General features: G+C 40.9%; 1 protein-coding gene, 1 long non-coding RNA gene and 1 pseudogene across 2 annotated transcripts in view; 1 reads left to right on the top strand and 2 right to left on the bottom strand.

Annotated features, from left to right (window-relative positions):
• RUNX1T1 (RUNX1 partner transcriptional co-repressor 1) overlaps positions 1-18,105 on the bottom strand; it is a 218,024-nt gene that overhangs the window by 116,269 nt on the left and 83,650 nt on the right. Inside the window, 4 exon segments of the mRNA XM_081817130.1 lie at positions 803-1,004; positions 1,566-1,651; positions 6,486-6,736; positions 18,062-18,105. The exon segment at positions 18,062-18,105 is cut by the window's right edge and continues 138 nt beyond it. Coding sequence (XP_081673256.1) covers positions 803-1,004; positions 1,566-1,651; positions 6,486-6,736; positions 18,062-18,105 — 583 coding nt within the window.
• LOC115940054 (U4 spliceosomal RNA) lies at positions 6,113-6,229 on the top strand (annotated as a pseudogene).
• On the bottom strand, positions 11,131-13,884 carry LOC145720935 (uncharacterized). The gene is made up of 2 exons (XR_014144288.1): positions 11,770-13,884; positions 11,131-11,410 (listed from the first exon to the last, which is right to left on the bottom strand). It is a non-coding gene; the product is annotated as an uncharacterized LOC145720935 (long non-coding RNA).

Consider the following 18,105-nt stretch of genomic DNA (forward strand, 5'->3'; position numbering starts at 1 on the left):
TCGACAATCTCCATATATCAATATTAGATATGGCTACACATTAAGCATTCAATTTCTAAAGCACAACTATAATAACAGTTGTATATATAACTAGAGTCAATAAAGGCTTTACACAGTCCTGAAGCCCGTATTACACTCTATGTTAACTAATTAGAATTTAAATAAAAATTTGAAAAAAAAAAATAAAAGGAAGGCTTTACGCCATCTAGGTTAAGGTCAAGTCACCAGAAGACAATGCTCCCTTCATCACTAATTTGCAAGTGCCAGCAGGCAGACTATGTAACCCATTAAGGTCTCTCTTCCTGGTTAAGTGTTTTATGAAAATAAAAGATACAGCTGGAAAACAAGGCTGTCTTAGAGACCGTGTCTTCAGTTAAAAATCAGACAACACGCATCCAACACGGTGTGCAGGAGCAGAACTCCCTGGAGAGCTTGCTGCAGCCTCAGAGGCTCGCGGTGCCCTGAGATTTTGTTCTGGCACGCTGGGGGGCAGGGTGCAGAGAGCTGGGCTGTGCAGGGGCACATGTCTCCCTGACGCGGGTGAAACCCTGGCCCAGCCTTGAAGCTCTGCCCCGAGCCCAGCGTCACCCTGGAAAGAGGAGCTTAAGTTTTGCACCCGCCTCTGAGTCAGCCAGTCCCCCGGCTTCCTCTCGGAGACACAGGGACTACTGGGGATGTCAAGTGTTTACTGCTCTAAAAGGTCCCACATACCCTTTATTTTTGCAAAGACCCCACTGAACGTGAGATCGGCACTATGAGTGTGAGAACTATCCGTTCGGCGCGTCCACCCAAAGGAAAGTACCTAGCGCGACCGGGTCCGGGTTGACGGGGCTCTGCTGCCGGGAGTGGCCGCCTCCGCCGCCTCCGCCTTTCTTCAAGTCCTCAGCGTCGCTGTAGCGCCGGATCCAGTAATTCAGCTCCTCGCGGTCGGCCTCCTGACACCGCCGCAGTACAGTGAGGGACCGCCGCGTCTTCTCCACCATGTCCATGATGCAGTTCAACAGCTGTGGGAGGGACGGGCACGGGGGAAGAACACAGCCATCACCACCACGGAACCACTCCGGCGGACAGCGAACCGATTACCGCGGGACGATGAAGGATGCCACTGTGTTCCCGAAGGCTTCCTTCAGCCTAGTATTTTCAAAGGCCGGATTTGAAATGGAGACCCGACAGAGGAGTAAACTCAATGGGAATGAGAGTAAAACGTGGGAGGCGTGAACACAACTCACGACAGAGAGTTCGGCTGGAGGCACACAGCCAAGTTCCCAATACTAATCCCATTACTGTATAAACCCAGTGACCCATTTGCAATAAAACAGGAAGCCACGGATCTGGCTCTGAGGGTTCCTTTCCACGACCTCACATTTCTCTTACGTTAGTGCCTTTGATATCAACGTAGAAATCAAATCCTGTATTTTATCGCACATCTTCCCATTCATTCCTTTCTTCAAGGATAGCACAGAACATAATAACCTCAAAGCATCCCCAGCATTTCTTTTATCATATAACCCCACTCCGGCTGTTTCTGAAACCTATTTTAACCTAAGTGATTACCGACATCTTACATGGTCAAGATGTTTCCACTCCTCTGCCCATTCTCTGTCTGTTAGTCTGTGATCAATCATTTCTTCTTGGCGTGTGCCATGCAACCCTATGAATGCAGAGAAGAAGGCTGATCACCCTACAGCAATCAGGACACCATCCATACACACACAGGCACTCAGCAAAGACTAAACCAAAGGATGTGAAGATGTATTCGATTTTGAATGGAGACGTAAGTCAGACTCACGTTCACAACTGCCTAATGGGCTCTTCCTAGAATGATAGAATGTTAAAAACTAGGAGGAATGTTAGAGGTCATAGGGTCAGAACCCTTTCTTTTAAGTAGGAAGAAAGGGGAGTAAAGTGACACCAAACACTGAGTCAGTCATCCATATAATGTTCCCAAATTGAAAATACAAATATATACTAACTCTTAATAAATATGAGAAACCACAAGGAGACATTAAGTGGTTTCAAAACGTGGCTCTCTACCATTAAAAATAAAGGCAGCATAAATCACTTTACATGGGCAGGGATATGCTTTTCTAAAACGAGCACGGTACAATTTTTCCACATTTCATTAGCCACAGAGAGGCAAATGAAACAACCCTATTGCATATACCTCCATGATGAAATTAGGCCATGAAGAGAGGGCTTGCAAAATATGAAAGCAATATACACTCATTTGATTTACCAAAAAAAAATTTTTTTAAAGAAATACACTGGACGTCATTTAGGAAAAAAAATGCAACATACCAGGTATAATTCTGGACAAATATCTTTTTTTTAAAGATTTTATTTATTTTGAGAGAGAGAGAGAGCTCATGTGCGCAAGTGGGGGGCGGGGGCAGACGGAGAGGGAGGGAGAGAATCTCAAGCAGACTCCCTACTGAGCGTGGAGCCTGACCCAGGTCTGGATCTCACAACTGTGAGATCATGACCTGAGCCGAAATCAAGAGTTGGCTGCTTAACTGAGCAACCCAGGTGCCCCAACTTTGGACAAATATCTTAAATCCAAGCCAAGAAACCAAAAATCCCAATCTGAAATCTATAACCTTAAGTATTAATGCTTGTTAGCATCACAGTTAAGGTACAACACAAAAAGGTGACATGGAAAAGCTTACCAAGTGAGCAACAACAGCAATGGCCATGAGCAATTAGGTAGGATGCTCATCAAAACAGAAACAAATGTGTCTCACTGAGAGGATAGGGTGGAAGGCTATGAGCAGAGATACCGGGAAACGTGTTGCTCATCTTACAAATTCATTATGGAGGAAACACCTTAGTTTCTACCAGAAAAGAAAGGCATTGGACTATGGCAATATTTTCCATTTTAAATGATTAAAACCCCTTTTTGGTTAGTACTTCTCACACCATTACTCTGAATAGCAAATTAAGTCTGGCATGGTTTGGGCTTCTAGGCACCTAGGTAGGCTCCTTCTCAAAAGGGCATCATGGGGGAGTTAGAGGACAATGAGACTTAGGAGATACCGCATTTCACTTTCCGTGAAGTCAGAGTGGTTAGAAGTCCCCTCTTTTACCTGATATAGAGAAATAAAGATGGGTCACATGACTCTTTTCAGCCAACCATGAAATGCAACTTAATTTATAGCTGATGGAGGCGCACAAACTCGACGGAACTTTCTCAGATTAAATAAAAAGCTAAATATAAAACACTTCACATCATTCTTATCTAATTAGAACATGTTCGGAGATTTTTAAAGTTAAAATTGTCAATGCCACCTATTGGTAAAAACGTAAAATTGCAAATATGTGTTAATTTGCATAATAGAAAAGACACTGGGGGAAAAGAATATTTAGTTATTACTCAGTTGTGACTATTTCAAGTTGAAATGTTTGCAAATATGTAATTTTTGTTGACTTATTTGTTGCTTGTATTTTAGGAAATAAAAACACTACCGCTGAAATGAATCATCACAGAAAACAACCAGAGAGTGATGAAGATATAAATATGGCATCAACTTTCACAAAGGAGGCATCTTACTATTTGCTTTTAAGGACCAAGAACTCCAGAGGTCTCAAAAGTTTCAGGAGCGCCTGGGTGGCTAAGTCAGTTGAGCATCTGACTCTTGATTTTGGCTCAGGTCACGATCTCACGGTTGTGAGATCCAGACCTGGGTCAGGCTCCACGCTCAGTAGGGAGTCTGCTTGAGATTCTCTCTCTCCTTCTGCCCCTCCTCCCACCCCACTCCTGTCCTCTCTCTAAATGAATAATAAAATCTTAAAAAAAAGTTTCAAAAATTCAGCAGACCTATGTCAGTGATGATACAAGCTCTAACACCTGGAGTAATATTGATGAGCCATAGGATGTCTGTGGCTAATGAGATTCCAACATTTGTGGAATACTGCTAAGCTTCATCTCATTAAAAAAAAAGAAAAGTACATTAGAAACATGTTTGAGCCCAAGTACTTGGTAAGAAAATATATCATTTGCTGCTTCTGAACTCTGAAGGTCATTTGTTAGATAGAATCAAATCTTTAAAAAGGAAAATCTAAGTCAACTCAAAATTTTGCATTTATTAATTTCTCTATTTTAGATACTTAAATATGCATCACCACACAATTTTCATTTATATTCATAATACCAAAGGGATATACTAGGGGAAAATAGCTCATAATCATTAAAGAGCATATTTCCATTTGTGGGCAATCTGACAGTAATGTTGAATCCTAACTAGTTCTTATAGTTTAGAAGATTTGAGCTAACTAGACTAAAACTCTTAAGTTTACTTATAAACTAATGCTGTTTGTAAAGGTATTTTATTAAAAGATTCTAGTGAGTGTATGTCTCTACATAATAGGCATTTATAAGTCACTCTATACGAAGTATACCTTTATGACAATTTTTATATTCTCAAAATGGCAGCCTGATGTAACACCACCATTTGTTACTCATACATGAAGATTTTATTTTACATTAACACACACTAAACTGTGCCAGACTTTAGGGATGGTTAAGTAGTTGCACATATTTATAGAGATTAGCACTATTGGTTTTATAAGCTAATATAATTAAAAGGTAAGGAATGTGGTCTGAAGAAAAATCACATAAAACCAGTAGATATAGATATAATTCATGAAGGGATAGTTTACATTACCAGATGAAAACATAATCATTGCACATAAGCCTAATTACTTCCTTGCTGATTACTTTATAGTGCACTGGCACTGATATTTTATAAAATAGCATTTGCTGCCTAACAAAGAGGCCGTTTCCTAGCACCTACAAAAGCAGGGTATCTTGAATTGGTCTTACAATGACCTGGTGAGTCCACTTCTATTTGAAAATGAGCAATCATGGTTTGGGGGCCTAAAGTCATAAATAAATGGCAAGACCTTTACTTAGAATGAGGTTGTTACCACATTTGATGGGAGGGGTCAAAATATTGATCCAGGTTGAAAAATGACATAACCACTTTCGAGAGCTCTTCAGAAATAGTACCTGAGAGAACATGAGACAGACTGGCTATTAAGAAAGCACAAATGATAGGCTTAGCCATTTGTCTGACACACTATAGAAATGTAGCAGTGACTGTTGTGGGGAAGCAGAACTACTTTTTGACTGTCTCACAACCAGGGCCTCAATCATCGCCCCTCCCCTCACCCTGAGCCTCCTTTTCTATTTTCTGAACAAAATTTGGTGGGTTAAATGTAGAAAAGGCAAAAAGACCCAAATATGGCAGCCCTGTTTGCTAGCAACCTAGTGAGAAAGCTTACATAAACTTCTGCTCATCACATTATCTCTGTCTCTGGCTAAAAACACTGTGCCTGCTATTCAAGCAGTGTATAACTGGCTGACCACTGTTCCCAGAGTTCTGCGTCCTCGGCCCTGTGTTCTAGTTTTCCACTTAGACTTCATCCGCTGATATTTCCGCTACCCTGCCCACCAACTCTACGAGTCAGGAAAGCTTGGCAGCAATTAGCTGACTAAAGATGTCCTACTGGTAAGTGGTGGACACAGGAGATGGAAAAAGAAGAAAGGAGTAACGATTGCTCTCAGTTTACCAACAGCTCGATTTGCCAAAATCAAGAATTAAAAAAGAGCCCGGGAACAGTGCTCTGATGCTGTTCCCTCAACCCCTGATCTCGTGGTATCAAATCTTACCTTGTTCACTTTCCCTCTTATTTTGCATGGCAGATATTTGTTCTTTAGAAGGCAATGTCTCCTAAATGCTTCCCTTCAATAGTTTTATGTAAAGAAGGAATGAACACAAGGAAACAGATCACATATTTACCTAAACTCATTCTTTCTTTGGTACTTTGATCTATGACACAAAACTGTCAATACTAAATTTAATCACTGTCACTTGCAGGTGAGAAAAGTACCAAAACCATTCCTCAAAGAACATCTGTTGATTTAAGTCAGAGACATCAGTCAATCTCATATTTCTCAAATACAGAGTACTGCGAAGACTGGAAAAATCAAATTGAACTCTAAGACTATCTGAAATAAAAGTACAATGAAAGAAAAGAAACATGTTAACATTTTAAAAAATACTCGTGGCAGACAGGCTGAATATGAAATCTCTAATGTTAAAAAAAGAAAACTAGCTTTGGGCCGTGGCAGTATCGTAGCCAGTGAGGTTTATCCGAGGCGCGATTATTGCTAATTGAAAAAAAGAAAACTAAAAATTCACTTTGTATTTGTTGAGACTTTTATATTAATTTAGATATCCCTTTCCAAAAAAAAAAAAAAAATTAGTCTGCTATCATAAAGACCGTAAGTAATTAAGAGAGAGAAAGCACAGCTGTTAAAGAACATACTCTTATTAACCAACTGTTCTCATAAAGGAGACAATATAAAGAGAGAGAATTTTTACCCCTATCACAGATTTCAAGCCTCAAGTTCAGCTGAGAAGTAATGATGTGAGTCTTCAAGCATCCAATACCATTTAAGAAGTGAACAGATCCTTCAGTCTTACCCATAGGTCTGTTTCTGTCCCTGAGGTCCCTGTGGCTGGGGTGTCGATAGGAGTCCCTGTAGTGGTGGGCAATGGCCATATCATCCAAACGGTAATGCTGAGGTGGAGGTGGGGTGGGGTGAGGCAGGCCATTGGGCTGGTAGGATAAGCCGTTATTTGGACTGTACCGTTGGCCTGGGCTAATAGTGCATGGTCGCTTGCTTGGATGTTCTGAGTGCAAAGGCTCTCTGTCAAAGCCATTTTCTTTGGTTCTAAAGGGGGAAGAAGAAAAAATTTCATCATGTTATTCAGAAGCCAGCATAGTTCAGATACTCACATGTGAACTTACAATATAAACAGGATATTTATTTACTGGCCAGGAACTTTCTAAACTTGGCTTCCCAGAAGACCTCTGGGAATTCACTGAAACCCGCGCTGAGGCCTAAGTCATCGCAAGACCACACACATGAGAAAATGGGTTCACTCCTCACCAACTGGCAGATATCTTTCCGGTTGTAGCTCGCATGTGTGGTGAGGTCACAAGTAAGAGGAAATTTAATCTCCCCCTCTAGCTAGCGCATTTATTCAAAAAAGACGAGTACTTGATTTCAAACAAATTATCCTAAAACTGAACTGTCTTTGGTGAAGATCCATCAAAGTTGGTATGGCATCCCTCTCCTGATGAAATCTGAAGGGATTCCCATTCCATTTATCCAACCCGGCATCTGAATTTCATGTCAGAAAACATCTAAGAGCTAGCTGTGTTGTCCCATAGAATAGCTACATGCGGCTGTTTAAGTTGAAATGGAAGCTAACGTTTAAACTTGGTTCTTCATGAGCAGTAGCCACATCTCAAGTACTCACCATCACTGCCTGTGGCTATGGTATTGGACTGCACAGATAATGGTACATTTCCATCGTCACAGATAGTTCTACTGGCAAGGTCTGATCACACTGAACTAATACAGTAAAGCAATGCAACGTCTGGGACGTGGATACGGTCCTCCCCGGCAGTCAGAAAGAGCTACCTGGAAGTGAGCCCCTTGCCCAGAGAGCTGGTGTGACCTGTCATCAGGCCTCTGGGCAGGATGGGCACACCCTGACTGCACTTCATGATGTGATATACAGAGCTTTGAACTTGGCTTTCAGAAGGAATACGGTCTCCAAATGAGGCCCTGATAACTAATCACTGCTCCTAGATTCTCACACAGAAATAGGACTAAAAAAATATCTGGGGCCTGGATATATCTCTGTTCTTAGAGACCAGAGACTAACTCAATATATTCAGTATAATAGGAACGAGTCACATCCCAACTTTGACCGAAATCACAGCTCCTACACTGTTTCCTTTGTATTCAGCTCTCCTCACAAGACCAGCACTCTATCCTTAGACCAGTGATAATATCTACTTTCCCCAGGAAATTTCTCCATGAGAATTCTACCAAATCACAGTAGTTGTAGATTTCTACATGCCTTTTGGATTTTAGGTTGGTAACAATAGCATAGAGGCCTTTTAAGACACTTTTCCTAGTTTCCTAGATAGAGTCTAGGATACTCTCTGTCTGATAACACCAGACGCATCTGCATGGAAACTAACTCAACAACAGAGATACGGAGATCAGAGCAATAAGATCCTGCCATGAACCATCCTGTACGTCCCTTTAGGGTAGTGCCCCAGTGACAATTTACACACAACAGACTGAGAAGGAAAGAGGAGTTAGAGGCAAAAGGCCCAAGCACACAAAGAACTGCAGAGTTTAATGTGAAATGAATATATGCCCACTACATGCTGAAGAAAGATGCACTATTCTAGCAATAGGAGCCTGGTCAACACTGGAAATGACAGCAGGGCACGGTCCCCAAGAGAGTAGCAGCCAGAAGTCAATGCTGCTCCCATCAAAGTAGGTATCTGATACATATGGACTCCATCCATCTTGATCATTGATATCAGATGAAAATGCCCAATATATCTCAGATACTACGTGAATGCACCGCTTTAAAATAATTTTTAAAAGTGAAACGGAACAATCTAGCTATCAATTTATCTTCTAAGAGCAAATTTGCCATTCTAATCTATATTTTTATATCCTATACATTTCTCAGTAAAACACTTCAACATTCAATGCACATCACCAGCATAAATCAGTTGGCAAATACTGAAGACTATTAGTAGCTATGAACACAATGCTAACACAGCACCTACCTTACCGGCAGGGTGGTGTAGTGGAAAGAGCACTGGACTGGGAATCAAGAGACCTGAGATCTAGTCCTGGCTCTTCCACGACTAGCTGTATGACCTTGGGCAAGCCACTTAACCTCTCTGGACCTCAGTTTGCTCATCTGTAAAATGAAAGGGTTGGACTAGATCAGTGGCTTTCAAACTGTGCCACCTGAGGTGCTTTTACGGGATTCTGCAGGCAATGAAGAATTTTCCCCCCAAACAATCAAGACTTCAAGGGCCAGAGGAACCCACTTATTCTTCTCTGTTTTACAAGTGTTTGGGGTTCCACCTAAGGTTTCATTTTAAAGGACAAAGTCTGCTGCTAAAATCAAGTTTGAAAACCACTGGACTAGATGATTTCTGAGGGCCCTCCCCTAGTTTGAAAGCTCTGAAATTCAATTATTCTGTATTTACATCTAAATGGCATAGTTAAGACATCATGGTTACGACTGAAACACACAGGGTTAATGCTTCTCTGGCCAAACTGTGTCCAAGTCAACCACTTTAGCCAACAGAGAACTTCTCTATTCTTTGCTTTGAACAATTTATTTGTAGCTGTGTGTGTGTGTGTGTGTGTGCACGCAAAAATAGAAAATATCCTCTAAATACCTTAGAGCAGTCCCTGTTGCATTTCTAAATATGCAAACATCTCTGACCCAGCTGTCAAACCACCTTGACTTACAGGTTTTGCCTCTCCTTGTTCAATAACAGCAACACACAGCATTGGAAGAATTCTCATAATTTTCAAAGTGGTTGGATATATGTTATTCACCTTCACCCTCAGATCAGCTGCCTGATCAGTGCTATTACTTCACTGACCCATTATTATGAAAAAAGAGGTTTTTCCCCCTAAAGCAAGGATGGTAATATCTGAAGCAGGGCTAGGTCCTGAGTCTGTCCTATCATTTCTATCAGGACCCTGCTGTCCTATCCCTCTGCTAGCTATCAAAACAATAAAACTCATCACCTCACAAAGGTAGTTATATTTTAAACAGCAAAGCATTAAAACATTCACGGCTCATAGAAACAAAGCTATGAAAGGTTTCCCTGGTGCTTCCACAAATCACCCCGTCTGGTTATAAAGCCAACCCTATTCAAAGGATGTACGTCCAGAAAGGTAACTAAAACATCTTAATTGCTATTTGTCTGTCTTCGTCTTTAGAAATGCCAACAACTATCTACACCTCATTTGCTTGAGCAAATTCCAAATTAGCTCTTTTAATGTTGCCCTTCCAAAGTGTATTGGGCTAAACGAACAAACTGTCCCATTACTTTTCATTGTCCCATACCAGCATACTCTTGAAATAACTCAAATTCTAGTGGGAAGTCCGTCATGTCTCAGAGATTTCTGGAAGGCATTTTTTTTGTTTGTTTTTTAAATCAGCCTGAGAATATTCTCTCTCCCTACCAAGAGAAATTTTCCTGAACATAATCCAACCACTTCAACATTTAGATCCCAATCACTTCTCAAGAGTCTGATGGCCCTAATAATAAAGGGCCACTCAGGACTCAACTGTGTGACCTTGGGAAGGTTAACCTCTGGCTTCAGTTTCCTGCCCAGTAAAATGGGATGAATGGGAAATAATAAACGTTAAAACAAACACAACAAAACTTAACAGACAACCTAAATTACATTCTACCCCATCTCAGGCTGTTCCCTCGCCCCCCAGCTCCTCAATAACAGAGGCTATGAACAATTTTGGAAAGAAAATGTATGGTTTTTAAACATTTTCCTCTACATAAAATATTTCAAAAGTCGTGACTAGCTAGTGTGCACCGATATTCCCTATTTATAAAAAACAGTGTAACATTCAAGGAAATGAGGGAAAAATGAAAAAAATTATAAAATCATGACAATAAATGGAAGGAAAGGAGCAATCCCCGATATGACTAGAATAGACTTAAGTTTAAAAAAATTTTTTTTACGTGGGGAAAATATCACGATAAAGATTGTTCTAGGGAGCGCAAATCAGTACAGCATAATAAGCCTTAAGATGGCAAGGAAGAAACTTAGTAATTCTAATCTTGCTCCCTGTATAAATAAATACCTGCTTTAGGGGCTCACTTTTTTGAGTTATCACAAGTATTTCAAAGAGAACATATCCAAACTGACCTCATCTTTCTCTGGTACCTCCCGTACCAGTCAATTGTCATCCAAGCAGAAACTTAGAAGTCATGCTACAACTTTCTTCTCCCAATCAAGTCCTGCCAAGGGCCTTTTAAGCATCTCCAGCACAGGTCCCTCTGCCTAGTCCAGGACGCCCTATCTCGGCCTTTCACACCACTGTCCCACTCGACCAGAGTCTCAGCCAGAGCCAGGGCAGACATGCCAGCAGACACTCACAACAGTAAGATACATATATTTATTCTTGTATTTTAGAAGTCCAGATTTAAATCTCAGGAGGTAATAGCTCTATGTTTAAAGAGCCCAAAGACATTAATAACTTAATATTAAGCACATCTTCCTTCCCTTTTCTTTTTTTTTTTTTTTAAAGATTTATTTATTTGACAGAGAGAGACACAGCGAGAGAGGAACACAAGCAGGGGGAGTGGGAGAGGGAGAAGCAGGAACCCCGCTGAGCAGGGAGCCCGATGAGGGGCTCGATCCCAGGACCCCGGGATCATGACCTGAGCCGAAGGCAGACGCCGAACGACTGAGCCGCCCAGGCGCCCCCTTCCTTCCCTTTTCTAACACACGTGATCTATTAAGGTTTCCACAGACTAACTGAATACTGAATCAAAAGGGGGGTAAAATCATTCTCGACATCATATTTTCCAAACACAAATCAGCAAAAGGTCTCTTCAGGAATTGTTAGGAACAAGGTAAGTTTAGATAAAAATTTTACATACCACCTTTCCACCGGTGTTGAGTAAGGCATCTGAAATAAAATATATTACAAACTACCCTGCCTCCTTAAAATGAAATTCAAGCCAAATTCTTCATGACACCCCAGAGCGGTTTCAGTGTTTTTGCTCTCTCCCTGGAGGAAGTGGGGTATGTAGACGGGGAAGAACAGAGAGCTGAATGACTGCTGGGCCTTTCGGAAAGGAATGCCTTCCATCTCTCCATGGTTAAAGGAGCACCAGGAGCCATCCTCCCGAGCAGCACATGCTAATAACACCTTCGGGAGCAAGTAAGATGCAGGTGGGTGTTTGCCACTCCAGACATACAGCCACAACACCTGTGGCCCTTCAAGGATTACAGTATGTAGGTTCACAGAGCCGTCTGAGTCTTCCCTCCTGTGTCTCCTCAAGCTTGCCACCTGCTCAGCTAGCTACTGGCTGTCCCCCTGCCTTTCCTAATTACTGGCCACTGCAAGGTACTCAATTTCCCCTGCTCCTGCTATCTATCTGCAACTGTGCTTTCTTTTTCTGATCAGTTATCTATAAATTCCAATTGGAACCCTCCATTTTTTTCTCGTCAGTGAACCAGTCATGGCATTTTGTTCCTGGACTACACATGGCTATTTTCATTGCTGTGGGTGTTTCAGAGATGCATCTTTTAAAACAAAAGAAAGCAAGACAGTAATCAAGAAAGCAAGCAAGCAAGCAAGCCTCTTGAGAGACAGAACATTTCGTATACTACGGGAAATGATCGCATTAAATGCTAAACTTTTTGTTCAAGTAGCATTGTTGGCATTGTTGTGTGTGTTGTGTGTTGTGCTGTGTGTGTGGTGTTTTGCTTTGTTTTGGTTCAAACACCCAGTATGTGTGCAGTGCACCATCCTAAGCTTTACCAGGAATACAAAGATGACCGAGATAATCCTCGATCCCCCAAAACCCTCCCCATAAGGTTATCATTTAGTACTAGACAAATTCTTTTTGGAAGGGTGCTGGGAATTAATCTTTACCATAAACACAATTCAATTAGAGATGTAAGGTTTCTATACATTCATGCAGGACCTGAATTTGGCAGGTAGCATAAAAACAGTACAAAAGTGGATTGGGACATTAGAAGGAGTAAAGCTCACTCCGCAATGTGCACTCAAGAGAGCAGGGGCTTCAAGTTTTGGCACTGCTAACTGCTGGCCGTATGAACTTAGAAAGCTTAACTGCTATGTGCCTCAGTGTTTTCATCCACAAAATGAGGATGACTGTCTCAGAGCTAGCAAGGACGATCTGAAAAAATCCACACAGAGAGCCTAGCACATATTTGGCATTTAATAACTTAATTAAATCACTTTGTTTTCAAGGTGGGGCATTCCACGGCTGGTGCAAGAAACATAATCCTAAGATCACAGATGCTCGAGTCAGAGACCATGGGGGCAGAATCCCATCAGTGCACCTCTTATAAGCCACGTGACCTCAGACACATTACCCAGCCTGCCTCTACACAATAGGCCTGGTAGAAAATAAAGTGCTAGATATACAGCAGTCTCCTCTCATCTGTGGTTTCACTTTTCACAGTTCCAGTTCCCAAGTCAACCTCAGTCCAGAAGCAGATGATCCTCCTTCTAACGTATGGTCTGAAGGTCAGTAGTAGCCTCACGTGACATCGCAACGCCTACGTCATTCATGTCACTTCATCTCATCACATAGTCATTTTAACATCCCACATCATCACAAGAAGAGTGAGTACAGTACAAGAAGATATTTTGAGAGAGACCACATTCACATCACTTTTACTGCAGAACATTGTTATGACTGTTCTATTTTTGTGGTTAATAACATGCTGCCTAATTTATAAATTAAACTTTATCATAGGTACGTACGTATAGGAAGAAACATAGTCTATATAGGGTTTACTATCTGTCGTTTTAGGCATCCATTGGAAAAACGTATGCCCCACAGATGGGGGGAAATCACTATATATTAATATGTCAGTTACTTAGCATGAGACTCGGCACATCTTAAGTGCTCAGTAAAATAGTAACTATTTTTAATATTTATGATTGGGAAGCTTTCATTCAAATAGTAGATACTGCTTGAGTTAGCCTGTAAAGAATGTAACATAAATTCCCTATATTTTGTCACAGAAAACTGAACGCAGTAACAATACAAATTTAATTCTGATTGGCATAGCCAATTAATCCTCCAATTCATTGTAAAGTGCACCTACCTTTTCTTTTTAGAAAGACAAAAATATTGAAATCCCATTTATGTTACAGAAATGGAAAAATGGGCCTAGCTGGTTCAGCTGGTGTGTGCTGCGATGACAAATCTTACATATTCAACCAACACAGTTTCAAAATGACTACCTTCTGACCCTCCAACCCTCAACATTCTTTAACTTACTCATTAAGCCAGGAAACCTGGCTGACTGTGGATCCTCTGTCATTAAAAAAGATTTATAAACCCCCAGAATATTATACCATCGCATTTACCCAATTGAGCAATTACTCAGCAGAAATAAATGAGGGAAAGTAATGGGGGAAAAAATCCTAGTTCCTAGTTGAGCTTTCCTTATTTATTTATTTATTTATTTATTTTTTAAGATTTTATTTATTTATTTGAGACAGAAAGAGAGAGAGAGAGAGAGCACATGAGAGGGGGGAGGGTCAGAGGAAGAAGCAGGCTCGCTGCCGAGCAGGGAGCCCGATGCGGGACTCGATCCAGGGACTCCAGGATCATGACCTGAGCCGAAGGCAGTCGCTTAACCAACTGAGCCACCCAGGCGCCCGAGCTTTCCTTATTTAAACTGCACATTAAAACATATTTTGTGCAAGATTCCAGGTCTGTAAATATGCTGGTTTTGCCCCTAAGAAGCTTCATGACTTTAAGCAAGTTCTTTGGGCCATCATTTCCTCAAGCGTAAAGAGAAAGGGTTGGCCTGGTAGATCCATAAGATCCCTCCCAGCTACAGAATTCTAAAGGTCAAGCAAGTCTTTTTAGAGAGTAATATTTAATTATTGAGGGAGGAGAAAATACATATTAATGCAACCGCATGGCCTACATAATAAAGTCTAGATGTGTTAAGCTGAGAACGATTTAAAGCATAGTTCTATTAAAATGATGATATATAAGAAGAGGATTAATACTTAACATCGATCATTTGAAATAGTAAGGGGTAGAGGTAGAAACAGTGTTACCCATACAAACCCAAAGATCATTGAGCTTGATTTCTTAAACGAGAAAGATTCTGAGTCAGAAGATCAGCATTAACAGATGCAAACGTAATATTAAAGATGAATTATAAAAAAAAGCTGCAGGATCAAAGCTGTGAGAAAAGACAGACAGCAATGATAATTAACACAAGTGTTTTCACCTTAATAATTTTTATGCATTTTGTTGTCTCAAAAGAATGCAGCCTTCTCTAATTGCTCTTTCTCTCCTCAACTCCGTGTGAAAGTGTGAGTGTCTTCATGACTGTCATGGCGAGAAGTTTTAGAGAGCGCTCTTAGCTTCTAGTCTTATCTTTGAAAGCAGTCACTTCATTTAATCAGCGCCAGGAAGGTTCCTATCCCCTTTGTCAGCTTCTCCCAACACAGAATGACAAAACCAAGGTCTACTATAACCAATCAACTCTTAAATATTAACAAAGAGTAGAAATCAGAATTTTCTATTTACTTTCCTTAGTATTTTAGGAAAAACTAGCATGATTTTAAAATGAAAATTGTCTTTTTCTAAATTGGGTTCCACAGTATTCTACCACAGACCTACAAATTTAGTATAGTTGTTCAGAAGCTCACCCTGGAGATATTTTAAAAAGAAAGTAGAATAAATTTCACTGTTTCTTACAGGAAAAAAAAAAATGATTTCATAGATTTCCCTCAGAGTCTTCATTTCTCTGTAAATAACAATAATGTTTAAAAAAAGAAGAAACATAACCAGTGGCAATCATATTTAAGGATGAGAAGAAAGTTAAATTTGCCACAACCCATCCCTGAAACACATGATGATTGTTTAGTAGATTAAATCTGCAATCATCACAGAATTTAAGCCCCCAAAGTTGTAAACAAAATATAGAGTGCTCTTTTGTTCGTGACATGTCATGAACAAATTACCAAAATGTGTTTTCTCCTCAGGTGTCAGTTTTTCCCTCTTTTAGTGACTGATGGTTCCCAGTGTTATTACAGAAACAGATTGATCTTTTTAATGAGCCAGTTTAATAGACTCCAAAATCTCACCGTGGCTGCTCATCCATGTCAGACCATATGCACCAACAAAACATTCAGTAAAACAAAAAAAGCTCTGCTGTCAGCTCCATACTCTATAAAATTTCATATAGTAGATCTGGATATACAGATAAATAACCAGAGGAGAGGAAAATGCATATGCAAACAAGATGCAGAAAATATATGCAAAAAAATACTGTAGAGACCCATATTTTCTTGGCTCTGATCATATTCCCACAAGATACAAATGTATTTACACAACATATTCTCATTACCCGTCCTCCTAACTCTAAGGAAATCCATTTGCCATCCTTCCATTAAAACACACACTTCAGGGTTCCACTAGAAAAACAATGTTCCAGTCAAAGAGCAACTGTGTGAATTCTGGACTCCAGCAATTGCCTATGAATAATCGAAGGGAGAACAAGATCGGAGACTCTTTTAAGAAAGTTCTACCTGATCAAATGCAAATGTGCATGCACAACGCAGCTACAGATCACCAAAACAAAAATGCTGATTATCTGTGGAATTTACAGGAGGTTTCCATATCCGTGTTAGCATGCTGCTCAAGGCTCACCTCAGCATCATCCAAGCAAAGCCTACAGGCACAACACCTTCAAATATAAAACACTGGGAAAGAAAATCAGTGGGGAAATGGCTGCGATATAGAGAAGGGAATGAAACAGTTTGGTCTGTCACTTAGCAGTTGGGGTTTCTCGAACACTTCCAATTTTGCCTATAGGATTATCACAGCTATCCAAAGCTTTCCCTGGTACCCTAGCGTCCGCCCAAATAAATGTTTTCTTCGCAACTGTCCGTCCAGTCCCTCCCTAATCCTTTGACATTATCCTTAAAAAATGGAGCTGCAACATCTCCATACAGGCACACAGTACGGATTTCCTGCAGGGTACAGGGGTTGGCATCTGACAGGAAGGCACACGTGAATCATCTATCCCTGGCCACTTCTTGGTTTTCAGTATCATGTGGACACGCCACTCAGACACCTGGATTAAGCAGCTGACTTTCAAAGCTGAAGTGCTAAATGCTTAAATATGACTAAGGAAAAATGGCTTGCAAAAACGAGAAAGCAGCACTGTTGGCAGATCATGTTTGGAGGTGGGCCTACAGCTTGTCAGAAGTAAAATAATGTTTAACCTTTTGCTTTCGGATTTTAAACTACCAAAAGGTCCTATGTCAAGAGGAGAAAAATTCCAGAGACTGTAGCATAAAAACTGCTTAACAGAGGATTATGTAATAACTGTATGTAAACTGGCTGGCTTTTAATAACATTCTGATTTGCAAAGCAGCTAATACATTTAAGGGTAGCTAAGTCGGTCACAGAAAGATGTCTCTGAGTAGCTCCAAGATCAAAAGCTCCTATGAATCTGGAACATAATTGTGCCAGAATGTTAACCTCTCAAAGGCTGTTTCACTCATGCCTGATGAAATGCAGACAGAAAGTGGATAAGGAGAGAAAGGAAACAAAGCATATGACAAATACGTTTCTGAACACGGTTTCATTTCAATACAGTTTCATATTTTTACAAATATGATGCAAGATGCTGCTAATAAGACTTCAAATTCCTATATTAGAAAATATTTGTAAATGAGGATGAGGTACTCGAGAAAATCATTTTAATAGGTGCATGGGGAATTTCGCGAATACGGCTTATTCAACAACTACTTTGTAGGGTTGAATGGAGAAGGGGCTTTATTTTACATTTCTCAGAATTCTCAGTTATGAGAGCAGTGTGCCTGATGGAATGAATATTGCCTGATAAACTGTTCAACAAAAATGCCATTAGTTCTCTTAATGCTAATCTTCACTCATCTCATCTAACTTCCCAGAAGTTTTCTCTTAACTCCCCTAAACCCCAATTCAATAGCTACTGTATTGTGTTTACTGAGCAACCCACAAAGGCCAGCTTTCAAAACCCTCAGGTTCCGAGAAAACTCGGAAGGGCAAATTTCCTCACACGGGAAGGGCAAAATACGTGGCTGGGTTGAATTATGTAATAAATGAGAATTTTCATCTTGACTGTGTTTCTAAGAACCACCAGTGGCACTTAGCCCGTCTGAGTATCATTCATGACCTTCGGCTCTACTGTTACAGGAGGCCAAGACGAACCTGCACAACAGCCTGACGGACACAGGCCAGAGACTCCCAGGCCAGCGCGCTCATACGGACGGCCGCTCGAGCTCACCGCTCGTTCGCCAGAGGGGTGGCACGCCCAGCAGTCCGGACGGGACATGAAACAGGTCTTCGAAGCACAGATGGGAGGAAAAGGCCACGGTCAGTCCAGGGCCCTCCTCCCTCTCACCTGTCTGGAGTTCGCCTCTTCCCGTTTTCGTTCACATCGAGAAG

This window comes from Leptonychotes weddellii, chromosome 4, assembly GCF_054177405.1.
Source record: "Leptonychotes weddellii isolate Sample4059 chromosome 4, ASM5417740v2, whole genome shotgun sequence".
In the NCBI taxonomy this organism is placed as follows: Eukaryota; Metazoa; Chordata; class Mammalia; order Carnivora; family Phocidae; genus Leptonychotes; species Leptonychotes weddellii.